We start from the raw sequence: 21,242 nt of genomic DNA on the forward strand, positions 1-21,242 counted from the left end.
GGTCCTCTAACCTTGCCGAAGGAAATAACAAGCCATCCCCATCCCAGGAAGCCCTCAGTGATATCCAGCATTCAGCTACCTCTCCCCCTTCTCCCATTCCAGAAGTACCTAGAAGGAGCACTTGGATAGTTTGTAAAAGATCTTCACTATATATTGTCATCAAGGGAATCACCAGGAAAGATACATCGACACAACACAAGAAACCCTTAGTTTGAATAAAAGATGTTTATACTTGATTTTTGTGCTGGGAGTTCCTTTGTATCGTTAAACCTTTCTGCTTTAGGATATGACTGAATGTGCATTAACTGTGGGGGAGGAATAGTCTGTTGTCATGATACAATGTAGGACTGATGTGTCAGTTCAATGGAACATGATACTGAAATGCTTCTGCAGAGGGCTTCTAAATTTTAAGAGGACTGGTTCTCCAGTAAACATTGCAATATTCTCCAGGTTTGTTTCCATCAAATTCTGAGGCTCTGCCTTGCTGTCCCCTTCTTTTTCTACCCTTTTCTTGGCCATTCTCTTGCCCCTGCTTAATGGTGAGTTCTTTCTGGTGAGCAAGATTTTGCAGCATTCAGTAAATGACTATAATTTTGGAGACCTATTCTAGGCTGTACAACAGCATTCACCTGAATTGATCCAGGCGGCAGAATCTTCGTCTTCGCTTACGATCCATCCATCTAAGTGGAACGGCATTACAATAATGGTGGGACTGCAGATTGGCTTCCAGGGCACCTGACTTCCACCTGCATGATGCAGTTCTTATGGTCACATACACCTAGCATGTTGATGGAACTGAATCCTTTACTGTTCATAAATACTACTAAATTGTTGCAAGTAGTCTGTTTGGCCATATGAGTTGCACTGATGATGCCTTACACTTTTGGGAAGCTCGCCACTCTGAAAAAGTGAAGTCTTTTCCATTGATTTTCGTTGTCCTTAGGAAAACTGAAGAAGTCATTGCCCCTGGCGAAAAATACCTCATTCACCTGCTGTATGCAGTAGTGCACCGCATACTGACTGGTTGTCAGATGTCACCTACGGTACCTTTGAAGGTACCCAGTGGCATAGAAGTTCAAGGCAGTTGTGAGTTTCACCCCACAGGTAAAGCCAAGTCAATCCTAGAAGAGATCTGATGGTCTGGCTGCAGGAGATGGTAAAATACCACGGCCTAGAAATTGATGAGCGCCCATTTATGGGTCGGGAGGGGGGGTGCCAGGATCAATCCCTGTGCCTAAATGGTGAGGCCCGAGGTGCACCCGATATTGGACTTCGGGCCTCATTATCATTGAGCGGGCGAGCTGCGGACACTAACAGGCAGCTTTCCAGTGAAGTGGAATGGAAGATAGGGCCACAGACCCTCAGGTAAGTGGTTAAAAGGGACTGAGAAGGGGGACAATCAGGAAATTAGCGATCGGGTAGGGCGGCATCAGGAGGGTGATTGGGTCGGGACACATGTCGATTGGGAGTGAGTTAGCGGCAACTTGGGAGGAGGGGACGGAGGTAGCGGCAGACCCCGGGGGGAGGTTGCGGTGGCCGGGGATGAGGTAGCGGCAGCCTGGGGGGGTGTGGGCAGGGTTGAGAGGGATGTAGCGGCAGCCTGGGGGAGGGAAGGAGGTAGCGGCAGATCCCGGGGGAGGTAGCAGCAGTGATCGGGGTGGGGGGGGGGAACCGTTGGCTGGCAGCGGCTGCATTCTTTGAATGTGGGAATGTGGTGTTGGGAGGAGTACTCCTGCTCCTCTTGACTCCAAATTTAGTTAAGTATATTTTAAAATCTTACCTGGTTCGTTGTGGCCTAACAGGCAGTCCCTTTAAGGACCACCTGTTCAGCTGCATGTAAACCTGGTTTTTCTGAGTGCAGTTGGTGCTGACTGCCTCAGGGTAAACCAAGGCCCCAATCCCTGTGTCAGGCGTGGGACGACTTTTTGGCTGTTATGGCGGATAGCGCACTTCCAGCTTGTGATGAGCGTGGGATTCCTGCTCACCATATTCGAGGCTTAGGAGGCCTTTTAACGGCTGAATTTCTAGGCCCATGACTTGCACTTTTTCTAGTATTGCTAAAACTAGTTATACAAAAAAAGATCAAAGTATATCATGAAGTTTGCAAATCAGTACAATACTCTGTCCTACAAATTGAGTTTTCTGAGATTAATTGAATCATCCTTAGCCACAGATCTTAGCACTTGTAAATGATATTTTAATGATGTGAATTCAGCTCAGGAACAACAAAATGAGTTGGACAAAATATATAAGTGATAGGGAATAATGGCAGAGGAAATTTAATGCAAGCAAGTCTAAAGTATTGCACATGGGAAGAAAAAAATAGATGACATAAGTACTCCATGAATGATGTTGAAATAGCTACGGGTGAAGTTGAAAGAATTACATAGAATGTACAGCACAGAAACAGGCCATTCGGTCCAGCAGGTCCATGCTGGTGTTTATGCACCACAGGAGCCTCCTCCCTCCCTATTTCATCTAATTCTAACAGAATATCCTTCTATTCCTTTCTCATCACATGGAATAGACTTCCAGTTAGATTAGTGAAGTTGAAAACCTTGGGATCATTTAAGAAACAATTAGTTGCTATGGTAGGGAAGGAACTGTAGAGTCTTTCTGAAAAGATGAGCTGAGGTGTGCCAAATGGCCTTCCTCATCCATATTTATTTTGTGATATTACACTATTTATTTTAGGGTGTTTTACCTCAGTATTCTGGATTTCTATTTTTTTTTTCCAAGAGAATTTCCTTGACAAGGTAGAATTGACTAGTACATCTGCTTTTTGTGAGGTGTTAGCTGTAGCTCAGTGGTAGCACTCTTGTCTCTGAGTCCACAATGGTTGTGGGTTCAAGTCCTACTCCAGAGATTAAGGATAAAATCTAGGCTGACATTTGTAGTGCTGCACTACCAGAGGTGCTGTTGTTTGGATGAGGTGTTAAACCAAGGCCCCACCTGCCCTCTCAGGTGGATGTAAAAGATCCCATGGTACTATTTGAAGAAAGAGCAGGGAAGCTCTTCCTGGCTAATATTTATCTATCAACCAACATCGCTAAAATAGATTATCTGGTCATTATCACATTGCTGTTTATGGGACCTTACTGTGTGAAAATTGGCTGCCGTGTTTCCTACGTTACAACAGTGACTACACTGAAAAAGTACTTCATTGGCTATAAAGCGCTTTGAGACGTCCTGAAATCGTGAGAGGCACTGTACAAATGCAAGTCTCTTTTTTTTCTTTTCTTTTGATTTCTGTTTGAGAAACATAACTTAAAATCTGCAGTGTCCTAGTTTTTATAGGAAGACAGTCAGAATGCATTAATACTGTTCAGCATTAGAGTAATCCTGGTATCCATAGAGTCCATAGACAAATAAACAGTTTATCCTAGCTCTCAAATACATTATAAAATACAATATTTATTACAAGCAACCAATTCTGAAACCCAAGTGGCTTGTATTTCGCTTGATTTATACCTGAATTTGAGCCTTCTAGTTTCTGAGAAACATTAAATGTGTTTTAGTTGTTATTATACATTCCAGTCACGAGCATCATTACTACTGCAACTGGATTAGATTTCTGTTCATTATTGTGGAGTTTAAGATATGCGCTTTCTGAGAACAAAAATAGATAAAAGTACATTTGACATCATCATTTTACTAATGGTACCACTTTTCTGATTTCCCACATAATAAGCTCCTGATCGTAAACAAGTCATCTGTGGAAAGCGCTGAACAGGGATGGATCAATCCAAGAGTGATGCAATGACCTAGTTGATGCATAGTGAGCCGTGCATCCCACAAAGAAGGAATACATCTTCTACTTAAACCTAGACAAAATGTATTCCAGGACTGGCTACTTAGTGCTGAAGCAGATGCAACTTCCTCGAGTCAAGGGGTGACATGGGCCCCATAGCCATCTCCAACTGTGCAACAATTACCCTCCAGCTAACACTCCACCCATAGTACTGGCAGACTTTTGTGGTGTATTCAAGGCAGTAACCTCTAAGAACCCATTTTACTCCATTTACTGCCCCATATTGGGCAGCAATTTGGAGGAAAATCAAAGCCAAAATCTTCACTTAGAGAATTCTCAAAATATTTCAGTGTAGTAATATAGTGAATCAGCATCAATGTCCGTTTATTCACTTTGCATACAAATGTATTGTCAGAATCCATAGTCCATTTGTTATTAGAAGCTTTCAACACTTGTCTTTTTTTTTATTTGTTCATGGGATATGGGCGTCGCTGGCAAGGCCAGCATTTATTGCCCATTCCTAATTGCCCTTGAGAAGGTGGTGGTGAGCCGCCTTCTTGAACTGCTGCAGTCCCTGTGGTGAAGGTTCTCCCATAGTGCTGTTAGGAAGGGACTTCCAGGAATTTGACTCAGTGACGATGAAGGAACGGCGATATATTTCCAAGTCGGGATGGTGTGTGACTTGGAGGGAACGTGCAGGTGATGTTGTTCCCATGCGCCTGCTGTCATTGTTCTTCTAGGTGGTAGAGGTCGCGGGTTTGGGAGGTGCTGTCGAAGAAGCCTTGGCGAGTTGATGCAGCGCATCCTGTAGGTGGTACAAACTGCAGCCACTGTGCGCCGATGGTGGAGGGATTGAATGTTTAGTGTGGTGGATGGGGTGCCAATCAAGCGGGCTGCTTTGTCCTGGATGGTGTCGAGCTTCTTGAGTGTTGTTGGAGCTGCACTCATCCAGGCAAGTGGACAGTATTCCATCACATTCCTGACTTGTGCCTTGTAGATGGGGAGTCAGGAGGTGAGTCACTCACCGCAGAATACCCAGCCTTTGACTTGCTTTTGTAGCCACAGTATATATGTGGCTGATCCAGTTAATTTTCTGGTCAATGGTGACCTCCCCAGGATGTTGATGGTGGGGGGTTCGGCGATGGTAATGCCGTTAAATGTCATGGGGAGGTGGTTAGATTCTCTTTTGTTGGAGATGGTCATTGCCTGGCACTTGTCTGGCACGAATGTCACTTGTCACTTATCAGCCCAAGCCTGGATGTTGTCCAGGTTTTGCTGTATGCGGGCACGGACTGCTTCATTATCTGAGGGGTTGTGAATGCAACTGAACACTGTGCAATCATCAGCGAACATCCCCATTTCTGATCTTATGATGGAGGGAAGGTCATTGATGAAACAGCTGAAGATGGTTGGGCCTGAGGAACTCCTGCAGCAATGTTCTGGGGCTGAGATGATTTTCCTCCAACATCCATTATCATCTTCCTTTGTGCTAGGTATGACTCCAGCCACTGGAGAGTTTTCCCCCTGATTCCCATTGACTTCAATTTTACTAGGGCTCCTTGGTGCCACACTCGGTCAAATGCTGCCTTGATGTCAAGGGTAGTTACTCTCACCTCACCTCTGGAATTCAGCTCTTTTGTCCATGTTTGGACCAAGGCTGTAATGAGGTCTGGAGCCGAGTGGTCCTGGCGGAACCCAAACTGAGCATCGCTGAGCAGGTTATTGTTGAGTAAGTGCCGCTTGATAGCACTATCGACGACACCTTCCATCAATTTGCTGATGATTGAGAGTAGGCTGATGGGGCGGTAATTGGCCGGATTGGATTTGTCCTGCTTTTTGTGAACTGAACATACCTGGGCAATTTTCAGGTAGATGCCAGTGTTATAGCTGTACTGGAACAGTTTGGCTAGAGGTGCTGTTAGTTCTGGAGCACAAGCCTTCAGCACTACAGCCGGGATGTTGTCGAGGCCCATAGCTTTTGTTGTATCCAGTGCACTCAGCTGTTTCTTGATATCAGGTGGAGTATGTTTTCACTTGAGCAGAACGGGACTTAGTACGAGTTACGTTAGTTAGGATATACAAGTACAAATATTAGTTGTGATATTTTCATAGAGGTATGGAAGAGGCTATTCCAGAAATAAAAATGGTTCAGGTGAAATAATAATCAATACACTAATAAAGATATGCAGCTACGTGAATCAACTGTTGCAAAATTTGCAATTTGCCCTTGCTCTTAAAAACATATCCCAGTTAATAATCAGCACAGTTATTATAACTGAATAAATCAAATTCTGTTTTTATTAAATGGGATTAGGGAAGTTTTTGTGATTTTATTTGGTGTTTTTGAGATCATCTACTGCAATTTTGTCCATTTATCTGTGAAAACTGCAAATTAGTGACTTTGATAATCTGCTAAAATTTTAAAATGGATTTCTTTCCTTACTGCGGTTCAAGTTCTAGAAACCTAAAGTTTACACTGCGTAAACACAGTGTCCAGTCACCTTCACATTTTCCTTAGAAGTGTAATAAAGCAGTATCCCAGAGTGGGGATTAGAATCTTAATATATGAGTGTATCAAATCATAAATTACAAAATGGTAAGAAAAATCTCTATCGTATTTAATCCTTCAGCTCCAATAATTTCAAATACATTTAATTTCAAAACATACATCACCGACAGAAGTAGCAACTGCCCTCAGTACACTAATATAAATCTGCAACTACATGATTCAACTATTGGAAAATCTTCAATTTGTCCTTGCTCTTGAAAATATATCTCAATTAATAATCTCCAAGGCCACTGTATTACACTGACTAAATAAATCAAGTTCCATTATTATTACATGGGAATTTGGAAATTTTTCCAGTATTTTGGGGATTGTATTTCACGATTGTGCCCATTAATAATTAGGCCAATTGCTTTTGATGACTGAATAAGTTAAATTATATTTTTATTGCATGGGAACCAATATAAAGAAGTACTTCTGATGCACTAAATTCCAGATGCATGCAGGCAGTGACTGAAGACTTCTCTAAATAATATTCAAAAGACTATAGAAGTAAATCCTTTCTCCACCATTGTACTTTATATTAAAGACTGGCCGTCTAACATTATCTATGGTTTATGCCTATCTGCAGCATTTGTGGTATCTAAATATTCCCAAAACCCCATCTACATATTAAAAGTGTTATTAAGCATTTCAGGGATTTACACAACTTCAATCTTTTAAATCTCAAGCCTTCAATCAACTTGCTTCTATGTATGTGATTGATTAAAACAATCACAGAATTCAGGTTCCCACATAGTCAGACTAACTTAATAAACTACACTGCAGACAACTGCTTCAAAAATGTATCGAACAAGGGAAGTAAACAACCATTTAGCTGTCCTGATATGGAATTAATGTAATTTCCCCGACATGGACTTAATACCATTTTCCATTCAGAGGTTTAAAGAATTCACATTATACTGAATGGAAATTCACAATTTTTAGTTATTTAAGACTGGGAAACACTAAGGAAAATAAAGGTGACTAAGTTGAGTGCAACTGGCCAAACATTAAAAACACAGTTGCCAAAGGTTCTAGTGTTACAAATACCAATACCATATCTCATGCAGAATGCAGAGGTGTATGTTCTATTTCAACTCCTTCTCATACAACTGAACATCAACATTTTCTCACAGAAAATGCTGGAAGTCTGGCAGCATTTGTGGAGAAAGAAACAGAGTTAACGTTTCAGGTCATTGACCCCGCATCAGAACTGGAAGAAGTTGAAGATTAAACAGTTTTTAAGCAAGTACAGAGCCAGGGAAGGGTGGGGGGGTGGGTAGGAATGGGAGGGGAGGAAAGAACAAAAGGGAAGGTCTTTGACAGGGTGGAGAGCAGCAGTGATTAAGTGACAAAAGATATGATGGTGCAAGGCAAGGAGGGTGGTAATGGGACAAGTAAAGAAACAAAAGATGGGCCTAGAGGAGCTGTGAACGGTAACATCAGAACCATTAGCAGCACCTGTTGTCCATAAAAATGGGAGCAGTGTTTATGATCTGAAGTTATTGAAATCAATGTTGAGTCCAGAAGGTTGCAAAGTGCCTAATCGAAAGATGAGGTGTTGTTTCTCAAGCTTCCGTTGAGCTTCATTGTAACAGTGTAAGAGGTCGAGTACAGAGAGATCAGAGGGAGAGTGGGACGGGGAATTAAAATGGCAAGCGACCGGCAGGTCAGGGTCACACTCGCAGACTGAGCTAAGGTGTACAGCAAAGCAATCACCCAATCTGCGTTTGGTCTCTTCAATGCAGAGGAGACCGGATTGTAAGCAGTGAATACAGTACACTAAATTGAAAGAAGTACAAGTAAATTGCTGTTTCACCAGGAAGGAGTGGTTGGGGCCCTGGACAGTGGGAAGGGAGGAGGTGAAAGGGCAGGTGTTGCATCTCCTGCGTTCGCCCGGGAAGGTGTCTTGGGGAGTAGAGCGGGTGTTGGGGATGATGGAAGAGTGGATCAGGGTGTGCGGTCCCTTCGGAATGCTGAAAGGGGAGGGGAGGGGAAGATGTGTTTGTTGGTGGGATCGCACTGGAGGTGGTGGAAATGGCGGAGGATGATACGTTGAATGTGAAGGCTGGTGGGGTGGAAGGTGAGGACAATGGGGAACCTATTGTGATTTTGGGAGGGAGGAGAAGGGGTGAGGGCAGAAGTGCGGAAAATGGGACGGACATAGTCGAGGGTCCTGTCAATTACAGTGGAGGGGAATCCTCAGTTGAGGAAAAAGGAAGACATATCGGAAGCACTGGAGTGGAAGGTGGCATCGTTAGAACAGAGGCGATGGAGGCAGAGAAACTGGGAGAATGGAATAGAGTCCTTACAGGAAGCAGGGTGGGAGGAAGTGTAATTAAGCTAGCTGTGGGAGTCGGTGGTCTTATAGTAGATATTGGTTGACAGCCTATCCCTGGAAATGGAGATAAAGAAGTCAAGAAAGGGAAGGGAAGAGTCGAAGATGGACCATGTGAAGGCAAAGGTAGGGTGGAAATTCTCGCCCCGAACTGGAAAATTTCATCATCTTTGCTTCCAATTTCTACCCTTCCCTCGGAAACTTCTGGACTCAACATTGATTTCAATAACTTCAGATCATAACCACTGCTCCCATTTTTTCAGACAACAGGTGCTGGTAATGGTTCTGATGTTGCCATTCACAGCTCCTCTGGACCCATCTTTTGTTACTTTACTTGCCTTTACACCCTCCTTGCCTTGCACTGTTATCCCTTTTGTCATTTAATCACTTCTGCTCTCCTCCCTATCAGAGACCTTCCCTTTTGTTCTTTCCTCCCCTTCCCTCGCACTCCCCCTTTCCCTGGCTCTATACTTGCTCTAAAATTGTTTAATCTTCAACTTCTTCCAGTTCTGACGAAGGATCATCAACCTGAAATGTTAACTCTGTTTCTTTCTCCACAGATGCTGCCTTGCTTGCTGAGTATTTCCAACATTTTCTGTTTTTATTTCCGACTTCCAGCATCTGCAGTATTTTGCTTTTTATCAACATTTTCTCACATAGTTTCATGACAGAACATGGAGGTACTTTTCTATGTGTAACAATTCAGATTCTAAAACTCTAAAGTGCACAAAACTATAAAATTAGAAATTGCTTCTAAATCCTCAATAATTTAATTTGCCAAGAATTATCTTCTAAATGAAGTAAATACATGGGAAATGCTTTACTTATATTGTGTGAAAAAATTAACCAACACTGAATATGGCATTATTGAATGGTGAGGAGCTCAAAGGTGACAATTATAATACACTTTAATAGACTGAGCTGGCAGCAGAGAATTTCGCTATTAGATTCAAAATATTAAATCACACAGTTGGATTTTTGGTTCTATCTGATAAGATCTGCAAATTTAAAATAGCAAAATCAGTGGGGAGTGGGGAGATATCCTCTGGTCACTATGCATTAGTATCATAAACAAAGCAGGAAGATTTCCTTTGATTCTATTTCTAGCAAAACCTTCAACATATTTTTAAAATGCTTTTAAGATTTCACTAGAGACAGCGAACATGGGAAATCTTCCTGCTACATTTAAAGTGTTGCTAACACTCAGCAATCAAAAGAAACATTTCTCCTGTTTACCAGATTTTTACAGAACAGGTTGATAGCTTGCTGAAGCAAAACTTTGTGAATCTGGTGGAGATGGGCACTGCAGATTGTATGAGAAGTACAGCAGACTGGACAGAAAGCATGAGTTAGTTAAATATAAATGATACCATGGAATGAAAGTATCAAATGAATACATGCTTGTAGTAAATTATTGGTATCTGCTATCTAAAATAAATGCTGCATGCAAGCTTCTTAAAAATTCAATCATTCGTGTTTAATATAAGAGCATAGTACATAACTTCTAAAAATCTCTTATTATGCATTGACTATTTGTAGAAATATATATGTATAAAACATGTTATGCAGGCTTAATGTTTTTAGCTGGCAAAATTCAACTTTAACTTTTTTTAAGGCATCCTCGATGTCGCTACTTTACGAATCGTACCAATTGGTCACTTGAAGGAGGAACATACCAATCGTTAAGAACCGAAAGATGTATCAAGAGAGTTGATTTGAATGAGATAGAAGTGATTACTTTAAAAGGTCCTCGCTGCAGCAAGACTTGTATTGAAATGTCTGTTACGTAGCAATGACAGCTGCATATTGTTTTATTGGGCTGTACGGCAACTCGCCTTGCCAATATCAAAGACATCTCTTTGTTTATAGCTTTAAGACCATAACAAGTGAGTGATATACTGGATTGCAAACTACACCGTTTTTAAATGTGACAAAAAACGAATCCCAATGAAAGTTATCTGCTCATGGCTGCCTGCACAATCTCTGCGACTTTCCCAATTCGGAACTAACAGTGCTTTCCAAAATTCAAAAGGACAAAGCTGGAGCTCGCTTTCCTAACGATATTTTTTTGCTAGAGTGAGATACACGGGGAGTTCGTGACTATCATTTCGCTTTTTGAAAACAAAATACTTTCCGCACATTAGACAAGCATGGTTAAGCAGGGCAAACTGTTGTTTTATCGTTTGCACTGAAAGTAAATCTTGGTCAGCCGGCTGCAAACTGTTTTGTTTCGAGACTTGGTTCATGACTGGGGGGAAATGTGTTTATTGATCAATGAAAAATCGCCCATTCGACCTGTATCAAGTTTGCTGAGCTTGCTTAGCACCCTTTTCACCACTCGCTGCATGAATTATCCACATTTCAATTAATCTAAATAATTAAAACCCCACAATCACAGATAACTGAACGTGGCATAATACAACTCGATATGTAATAATATGTAAGAGATTCACATTTATTTAAATTACGTCAGTTTAAATATTGCATTATAAACCCAGGCCTCTACTCGTAGATCTAAAGCAACTGAGACGAGTCTGTATTCCCTACCTTTCGAAAATTAGCCGCACCATAAAAATGCAGAAGGCCAGAGGAAACGCCAGGTAGAGGTCTTCCGCCTGCGGGAAAGTGGCTTCGTCCGTATTTTTCAGATCTGCCCAGGTTACGTTGTGGGGCAGCCAGAACCTCTCGTTCCAGAACCAGGCTAGGATACCTGCCATGTTCAGTGTTTGGTCCGTGCGACTGGGGAGGATTGAATGGCTCCTGGCTCCAGCTGCTGAGCGCTGGCACCCGCTGGCTGGATCACTCCTTATTCTCTCTCTCTCTCTCTATCTGCTTGATGCACTCGGCCTGACTGACTCGATCCTCCAGATAGACTACAGATTTCCCTTCTTCCTTTCTTTCTCTCGTCTCACACACACACACACACAGTGTCGCATACTTCCAATCGGAAGTGTCACACACCATCCACTCTACACCAAGTGATTGGCTCCCGCAACTGTCGCACACTATTCACTACAGCAAAAAGGAAAGTGTACCCACGGGTCAAAATCAATGTATCATGTTACAGATCATTAAAGGATATTGTTCTGGTAATTAATATAAATAATAACAAAATATGACCTTCCAGTTCACTAACTGTGCAGGACTGACAGTAATAAAGATGGGACAATATGCTAAAAACAGCACAGTAGTGAATACGTCTAATAATTTTACCATCATAACAATTATAGCCTAATTTTGATCACTATAATGGGATTAAAAATACCTGTAACAATAGTGTATGTTTAAGGAAATAATCCCAATAATCCAATATATTATCAGTTGCACTTTTTAACATTTGTGAGATTTTCTTTACATTATACATTAATAAAAGTACTTCTCAGATCCTGTGTTTCCTGTTTATTATTCCTAAGAGAATAATTGTAGTAGTATATATTACTAGTATTATTTTGATCATTTTAGTTCGCTCAATGTCGGACTATAATTTGTCTACTATTAGATTTTTAAATATTTATTTTTGGCAATGCAGGATATATAAGATTATATTTAGATGGCTTGTTAATTTTATTGAGTCTGATGTAGTTTAAGATTTAATCTATTTCATGCACATCCGAGTTAATTAACTTGCCAGACTTTCCCTACATTACAAAAATGGCTACACTTCAAAATAAAAGTACATCATTGACTGTGAAGCACTTTGGGACATCCTGTCATCATGAAAGGCACTAAATGAATGCAAATTCTTTCTTTAAAAAATGTAGAAAAATGTCAGGTGGACACATTGATAACTGATTGTTTAGTTTTTATTTTTATATTCTGAACATAAAGCATAAGTAACTCTTTAGCATTCAAATTTGACAATTACTGCTTCACTCATCTAATTATATTGCTGTAAAGTTGATGTAACCAATTGGAGAATTCGGTGTAAATCTGCTTTCCTTGATTTCTGCCCAATTTTTGCCTGGTCCAATTTTGTGTAATGAATACTAAAGGGTTAAAGAAGCATGTAAAAGAGGGCAAAATTACATCCTGACATTGTGCAAGTGATTTTCAACAGTTTAGCACTTTTTCCATTACCCACCCTTAAAACTGGGTACCCACGGTTGTTTGGCACTGAGCTGCATACGGCAGTATGTTTAAAAAGCTGAAGAAGAAGATTGCCAAAAGCATGAATTTTCTGATTCAGCAGGAATCCCTCCAGTTTCTCATTTCACCCTGACCCTGGAAGATCTTCGAGGCTAACTATCAGATTTGAGTCAGGCTCCCGTCAGTATTTCCATATCTGTTAGGTCACCTGCCTTGGTTTCCCATTGAGAATCCCCCTATTCCTCATTTTTTTAAAGAGAAGGACTAAAGGAAGGATGCCAGGCAGGTCAGTCTGCACCAAAGGTGCTCTGCACACACATGCCAGCATCCTCACACCAGAATCTACAGGCAGAGATGAACATACCTCCATTTCTTACCTTTTAAACAGGCCTGTGAATTAACAGTCATATCTATATCTTTCCCATGCCCCTCATAAATATACCTTCCTTTTTCAACATAACTCATAAATTGCCATTCATGGCACCTGATGAAACCTGCTCTCAAAGCATTAGTATAACCATATTTTTAATAACCAAACATTGCATGTGTGTACCTAGTGTTCTCCACAATGGTGCTTCCCCTGGTGACAGTGGGAAATACAAGCTCTCTTAATCCTAGCCTGTGCTTCTTTGTGTGCAGCTTCTGTGGCAGGAGTATGTGAGGTGGCTGGATGCTATGTATAAATAGGAGTTTTCGCCTCTGAGCTGAGTCTTGAAATGGAACTTATGTAGGCTGCAAAACTTTCACTACTGTATGGGCAACCTGGCCTTGTGTACATTCTGCCACCTGTGCAGGCATCAGATGGGGCTGGCAGAATGGTCCGGATATGCACCATCCTCTGTGCCTATTCCAGTCATGCCATTAAAACTAGGCATTGCCTCACTTTGGCCACTGATCTGCATGACAACAGATTTAATGGTATCAATGAAATCAATGATGTCCTCTCTCAGGGTTCTCTGTAACTGTTCCCCAATCCTGTCCAGGCTGGATAATATAGCCTGTTCCAATCTGGGAATTATGGACTATTTAGCAGCAATCTGAACATTCAAGATGGAAGCTCCAAATCCAACAATGAAGGTCTCCATTATAGATGTTCCTGGAGTTGTCACACAGGCTATAATTGACCGCAGTATTGCCAAACCATTGTGCAAGGCAGTGAATCTGACTGGTGGATTCCTCCATCCAAGCTGACATCTGCAGCACACTGGTTGACACTGCCCCCAATACCTGCATCAGTATTTGCTTCAGAAAGCATCCTTCTTTCAAAAGCAGATCTCATGACGTCCAAAATAAAAACAGAAAATGCTGGAAATACTCATCAGGTCTGGCAGCATCTGTGGAGAGAAACAGAGTTAACGTTTCAGGTCGACTCTTCACAGATGCTGCCTGACCTGCTGAGTGTTTCCAGCATTTTCTGTTCTTAGTTCGGATTTCCAGTATCCGCAGTATTTTGCTTTTGTTCTCATGAGGTCCAATCCCCTGGCTTAGTGGCTGAGATGAGTTGAAAGCTAGCCCCGCTGGACTGCAAATTTGTCCCCTTCTTGTGTTATTACCATCTGCTTCTATTCATTCATGTTCTGCGTCTCACTCGATGCATTCCCCTCCAGCTATAGGGAGGGGAGAGTTAGCGATAGTTTATGCCCTGAAGTCCTGGCACAGGATGTACAGACATCTAGAGAAAAAGAGGAAGACAGGTTACAACTGTGTCTTGATGAGCAACCTTCATACATAGCTTTAAGTAGAAAGGGCTTTAGTATGTGCTTTGCCATCAGTTGGTGAACAAGACAATATGATGAGAAGAAACAACAGAGGTAGCTAATGAACTCTGGAGCTGCCAACATACCTCCTATTTCTCCATCCCTGACACCCTCAATATCCTCCCCTCCCATGATTTTGAAGATTTCTTCATCAAAGGAGCTAAGTGGTCTAAAATTAGGGGATGCTCCTTTGATAAATTATCTTTCCCATACTCTAGCTTCCCATCCCCTCCCAGACGCATTGCTCCCTGTGGACGTGAATAATGCTCAGAGAGCAGATCGAGATGGTGTAAATGATCCATTCTTGGCAGGGGGTGGGGGTGAGATTCAATGCATCAGGATGTCACTCTGTTTATGTGAATGCACTCGGAAATTGGCCCTATTGCGTCTTGAGAAACATTCATGCTGTGGAGGTGATGCAGAGAAGTGTAACAAGGTTAACCCTTAGCATCAGAGGATTGAGTTAGGAGGAAAGCTGGCAAAATTATGGTTCTTTAGTTTTGAAAGTAGGTGGCTGAGAAAAAGGCGAAGACTTAGATGAAGTTAAAGGCTGTAGAAGTGCTGAGACTAGTTACACCACACTTACTGACATCCCAGCTGAGATAAGCTAATTCAACACAGAATGGGGATGCAACTTTGGAATTTCTGGTTAGTACGACACAGCTACTCACCTTAACCAACTGACCCCAACAGAGGAGCTCACACTACTATTTAATATGAGCTTGTAAAAGCATTTGTGTACAAAGAAATATCAACATAGCTACATGTTTATGCATATATGTCTGTTATGCTTCCATTTTTACTCCTGTCATTTTTATTTTAAACATAGTTACTTCAAATGGATGCAGTTCCGTTTGAACATGCTGTGCAGCTGATTCTAGAGCACTGTTGGCAACAGATAAACAACTATTCACAATCTCAGCAAGCACAATTCTTTGAAAGTTGTAATATGTGACTCTCATTTCCTGGTCACATACCTTCCCTGATGGCCAAGATAAGTAGGCACAGGCCACCAATGTGAAAATTATAAACAATTTTACAACACCAAGTTATAGTCCAGCAATTTTATTTTAAATTCACAAGCTTTCGGAGGCTTCCCCCTGACGAAGGGGGAAGCCTCCGAAAGCTTGTGAATTTAAAATAAAATTGCTGGACTATAACTTGGTGTTGTAAAATTGTTTACAATTGTCAACCCCAGTCCATCACCGGCATCTCCACATCGTGAAAATTATAGGCAAACGGCACTTCTCACAAGTGCTCATAGGTGCAGCCATATATGTTACTATACCAGCTCTTCTGCTTCTTATGCCACAGGGGGGAAAACCCACCTGTTCAAGGTAGTTTTTCACTTATAACGTTGCTGCTAAAGTCAAGCCTGCTATCAGTAGCAGTAATATAGGCTAAACCTTGCATAATTCTGTTCTTTTCCTGCATCGCTTTTTTCCCCTTGTTTATTTCTTCCTCTTGCTCTAATTTTCTTGATTGTCTCTGACTGCTGTTTCTGTGTTCATCAATAATCTTACCTTTGACCTCTCCCTTATCTTGGCTTCTTTCTTATTGACAGCAGCTTTCTTTGATTTTACTTAGGTCTCTAACTTTTTCTATCTCCTTTTCTTAATTTTGTGTGCTGTAGGGACACCAAACAGAATATTTTGACACTGCCTTCAACTATAGTAGACGGATGCAGTGAGAGTTGTATTCCACAGCTGCTGAGTGTCTCAGAGTGATTCATTTCACTCTTGCATAAATCATTCAATTACTGGGGTGAGCATTGAGATAAATTTGGTGGGTGAAAATTCAAGTTTTTATTACTGATTTTCTCCCTTCTTCTCTCTGCATATAAATGTAATTTCTTTCTAAGTATTCATGGCTGCTTCAACTCTGCAAAAGTGCCCATGCTATGGAATACCATGGCTATTGTGTTACTGGGATCATGGATGTATCATCCATGGATTAAAAAAATTGAATTTTTCTGACTTACCTTTTGGAGGTCATGGAGAAGTTCCACACATGTCAAGATTCTTAAAGAGTTATGATCAGCAATACATTAATATACTAGAATGATATATTAATGACCTAGACTTGGGTATAGTGGGTATAATTTCCAAAGTTTTCAAATAATACAAAACTTGGAAATGTAGTAAACAGTGAGGAGACTAGTAGCAGGTGCCAGGAGGACATAGGCAGACTGGTGAAATGGCCAGACACATGGCAGATGAAATTTATTGCTGAGAAGTGATCCATTTTGGAAAGAAGAATGAAAAGAGGCAATATAAACTAAATGGTACAATTTCAAAGTGGGTGCAGGAACAGAGAGACCTGGGGGCACACACACAGGAATCTTTGAAGGGACATTTTCTGTTTTGATTTTATGATGTACATGTCTGGTTACATGCATCTTTATCAATTTTTCTGCTCTATACTGGCTTTTTACATTGCTTACATTCATTATATAATTCCTTAACCAGTCTCCTTTCATCATCTAACTACCTCTCTTTTTCATTCAATTCTCTCCTTAATTTTTCAATTTAATTAGTTTTCCCATCTAATTCTTCCTGTCCTGCCCTCACTGTATTATTTAATTCATCAAACAACTTCTCTTGCTCATATACTTCCTTTTGTTTTTGACTAAGCTCATGCTTCATGCCATTTATTTCATTCCCCCTTTTATTTCCTTCAATTTGTGTTACGACTAATTTCTTAGTTTCTTCTTTCAGAGAACACTCTGCCCTTACTTGCTCATTTACTATTTTTAAGTAGCAAAATAAGACGAGAGACTATTTGTTCCTTATATTTCTTATCCTTCTCTTTAGTTATCCCTGCAAATTTGTATTCACCTGGAAACTTAATTAGCTTGTTTTTTTTAACTCGATGGGGCCTTTATCCTCATGTGTGTTCCGGTTTTAGGAGAGACTTGAATCAGACAATTCTGTCCTGAGCCAATCAATAAGATGCTGTCATTATTCTGTCTTGATTAGTCTGTCCCTTAATATGAATCAGACTTTTCCTTTATCCACGGTATTTATTTCTGTCTATTCCCAATGCTTATATTGTAACGTAGGCGCCTATTACTTTAGCAAAGTTCTCTTCCACTAATTTTACGACCCTAAATTCCTGGTTTCTATTACTATCATTCTTTATGGAATTCCATTAAATTTTACATCCTTAAATACCTAGTTTCTGTTATTTTTTTTCCTTTTCTTTTCCCTTTTCTTAATTCTTTTTTCATTTATAAAAATTCTTTTTATATAGTGACTCCTTGTTATAGGTCCCATCTGAGGCCAAATGTTGTAAATTAAATAATAATATTTTTCACCTAATAAACATTAGGGTGCTTGTGTATGTTCAGCATGGGTCCTCTCTACAAAAAGGAAATTATTATTTTATTTACAGCAACTGAAAGTCTTTAGTTTTAACATCATCACACAGTACAAAAAAAATAAGCATTTATACATATTATGGGGTCAGTTAGCCAGTTTCCCTGATGCTATCCAAACAGAAAGAAATCCAAGCCATGAGCCAATGTAGTCACTGCAATGTAGTGACCTATTACACATCATTTGTGGTTAAGGAGGAACTTTGGCGAGTCATGCAATTGCTAAGTGGAGGTAAGTTTAAATCCATATTGTCACTGGACAATTTCTAATAATTTTTGCCCCTTCAAATTTATTATAAATACAATATGTTAATCTATATTTTATTACACATTGTAAAATGGTGTTGGTATGAAATGTTTTATTTTTTTTACCTGTATTGTCACAATTCATCTTTAGACCAAAGGAATAAAGAATTGCTACATAAAAGTATTGCAAGAGGATGAACTTGTGTAAAGGTGACAATACAAATTCATGGATGTACTTGCTAGCTTGCAGAAAAATTGGTGTGAAAATGTATATCACCTTTAGGGAGATCAGTTCAAAAATGGGTAATTTTTCCACTCTGGGTAATTTTTCCACTCTGCTGTATAAGCAAATATCAACAATAACCCGCTACCATTGGACAGGCTGCTCAGCTGTATTCATGTTCTCACTCAGGAGTGGGCTGTTAGTTTTCTTTTTGTATGTCCTCAGCAGTGAATATTCTCTGCAGTCTCCTACTCCAGAAAAATTGCTGTTTATTGGTGTTTTGTTTTGTACTAAACAGTTTAAATTCCATTTTGGCTTGTGGGAAAGTTTATCAAGTTTATTTTGCAATTGTAGTATGCAAAGATTTGCTCTGTTTTCTTGATGCCGTTTTAATTGACTAAAGCCTGGATCCGAGGGAATCCAGCCATTGCTGCAAATTCCCGAGCTCTCTTGTGTTGACTGTTGAGGTCAATGAGGAAGATGATGTACTGGTTAGCATTGGCGAACAGTGAATCGGTGATCTGCTTAATGCTGCAGAGAGGGGAATGTTGCTGATGTCCCTTGTAGCAGACTGGAAGGAGCTAGTGGCAAAGAGATTAATGGCTGTGGTGACTTTGAGAGACACTGGCAAAACATGGCCCCTTGGTCCAGCAGGCAACAGGTTCTGTTGCAGAAGGGTGTAGAGGCCTGCATCCACCTCCTTGGAGAAGCGCAGCCTCCTGATGCACTGCTCTTCAGATAGATCCAAGAAAGTGATTCTTGGCCAGTACATTCTGTGTACTGGGTATAGCCTCCCATGAGCACTGCCTTTCACCTACTGGCTTCTAATAGGCCTAGCTGCTGCTCCACTTCCTAAACTGTTCTCCATCGAAATGAAACTGGCAATAATAGCATCCATGATATGTGGATAGAGTTTACTGAGGGTAAGTAAGACAGAAAATGTAAGAAAGAAATGATCTGGAAGCTGGAAACTCTCCTGGCAAACCAAACAGTACAGTGGCACAGCTGCGTTCTCAATTCCCCTTGCTCTATGGATCTTTGTTAGGCTGCTTTTACCTGACACAGTTGACTGAAGGTGCTCTTTATGTTGAAGCTACCGATTCGCATGGAGAGAAAATAAAAAGCTCTCTGTGCCAAACAGTGAACATTGCTCCGTGCTAGGATTGCAGTATGTTGACATTTACATAGCTGAGATTTATTGGATTTAACTTTATGAATTCATATTTTAGGAGGTAATTATCAGGTTTACCTCCAAGATCAAAAGTCTTTTAATATGCTATAACACATTGCTACAATTCTTAATACACCATAAGCTGTGATACATTACATGTTATGAGCTAACCAGATGGCTCTGCAGGTTAAAAACTCTGGATAGACCAGAAATGTGTCAGATTCAGTCTCTGGTATGTGGGGTTCAAAACCCCTTTAGCAAAAGACATTTGAAGGAAAGGGTTAACTGTGCCCCTTTCAAAAAAAAACATTTGAAAACCTGCAAATGCAGTAATGTAATAAACTGTGTTCTCACAAATCCTGTTTTCCCTCAGTAATGCTGAAGATGTTTATAAGGAAATATAGGTTAGAAGGTATTTCGGAGAACCAGGCTTGAAAGGGTTAAATAGCCAAGGCTTTAGCTGGAACTGCTGTACCACGATATAGGTTGCTTTTAAATTAACTTACTGCAGCTGCAGGATGACTAATAGTCATGAGCATCCTGTTATCGCAAAAGAAAGGAGCAACATTACAGTACCCCACTCCTTCAGACATACTGGAACGCTGAAGCGAGCTAGAACTCCCGTTACCTTCAAGGCTTTTAAAAAAATTCATTCATGGCAAGGCCAGCATTTATTGCCCATGCCTAATTGCCCTTGAGAAGGTGGTGGTGAGCTGCCTTCTTGAACCGCTGCAGTGTGGTGAATGTTCTCCCACAATGCTCTTAGGTAGGGAGTTCCAGGATTTTGACCCAGTGACAATGAAGGAACAGCGATATATTTCCAAGTCAGGATGGTGCGTGACTTGGAGAGGAATGCCTACAGGGTGATTCCTCCATTGCAAGAACAGAGAAACATTGTGCTAAGGATAAGGAGAGATAAGGGGGTCACAAGGCACTGTCTCATCTGGACAAGTACTTGTCCATATGATTGGGTAAATTAAGGGGAATATTTGGGAAAGTACCTGATCGGATGTATTTTGCCGCAGTTCCGTTTTTGGGTTATAACTTGGGAGATCTGAGATTTTGTTAGTGTAGAAGACAGAAAAGAAAGCACCAGGCGGGTGACTGAGAGCGATAGTACGTGAATGAAGGAACGAGGAATAAGAACATAAGAACATAAGAAATAGGAGCAGGAGTAGGCCAATCGGCCCCTCGAGCCTGGGGTCATGGCTTCTACCCAAAGGACAACGGGGTAATATAATTCTCAAACGTGCTTTGTAAACAATTGCTAAATACTGTAATGTATTGCTTCTTGCTTGCGCTAAATAAAGTCATATGCCTATTAACCAATACAGTGACAGTCTCGAACAATTGAACAGAGAGTCAAATTGACTACAAATTGGCAAGCCAGCCGGAAGACTGACAAAATAGTCATTGGCATATTTGGTGTAAGCAAGATCCTAGGACTGACGTGGCCTGATATCACCTAGTCAGTTAAGAAAGGGAACCTTCGGGAGCATAGGACATTGCGACCTACCAGTAGTATAGTGATGGTTCATTAACACTATAGTGTCGACAGAATTGCTAGCTCAACTGATATTGAGAGACCCCGAGATAAGAAGTTTGAGAAATTATGTGTAACAGATTGAGTATCGTTTTTGACCAGTCCTGAAGGGGACTTGTGTCAAAAGGTGATAGAATGGATGTTTGAAGTGAAAAGGAACTAGAAAAGAAATCATGCAGGAGGACGAGGAGTTAAAGTCTGTC

General features: G+C 40.8%; 1 protein-coding gene across 3 annotated transcripts in view; it reads right to left on the reverse strand.

Moving 5' to 3' along the window:
• The window catches only part of cers6 (ceramide synthase 6), a 242,872-nt gene extending 231,331 nt beyond the window's left edge, over positions 1–11,541 (reverse strand). For all 3 annotated transcript variants that reach the window (XM_067987341.1, XM_067987340.1, XM_067987339.1), the window contains exon 1: positions 11,185–11,541. In XM_067987341.1, coding sequence (XP_067843442.1) covers positions 11,185–11,354 — 170 coding nt within the window. In that variant the 5' untranslated portion in view covers positions 11,355–11,541. The remainder of the gene's footprint in view (positions 1–11,184) is intronic.
• Positions 11,542–21,242: the final 9,701 nt, after the last annotated feature.

This window comes from Heptranchias perlo, chromosome 7, assembly GCF_035084215.1.
Source record: "Heptranchias perlo isolate sHepPer1 chromosome 7, sHepPer1.hap1, whole genome shotgun sequence".
NCBI classification, from domain to species: domain Eukaryota; kingdom Metazoa; phylum Chordata; class Chondrichthyes; order Hexanchiformes; family Hexanchidae; genus Heptranchias; species Heptranchias perlo.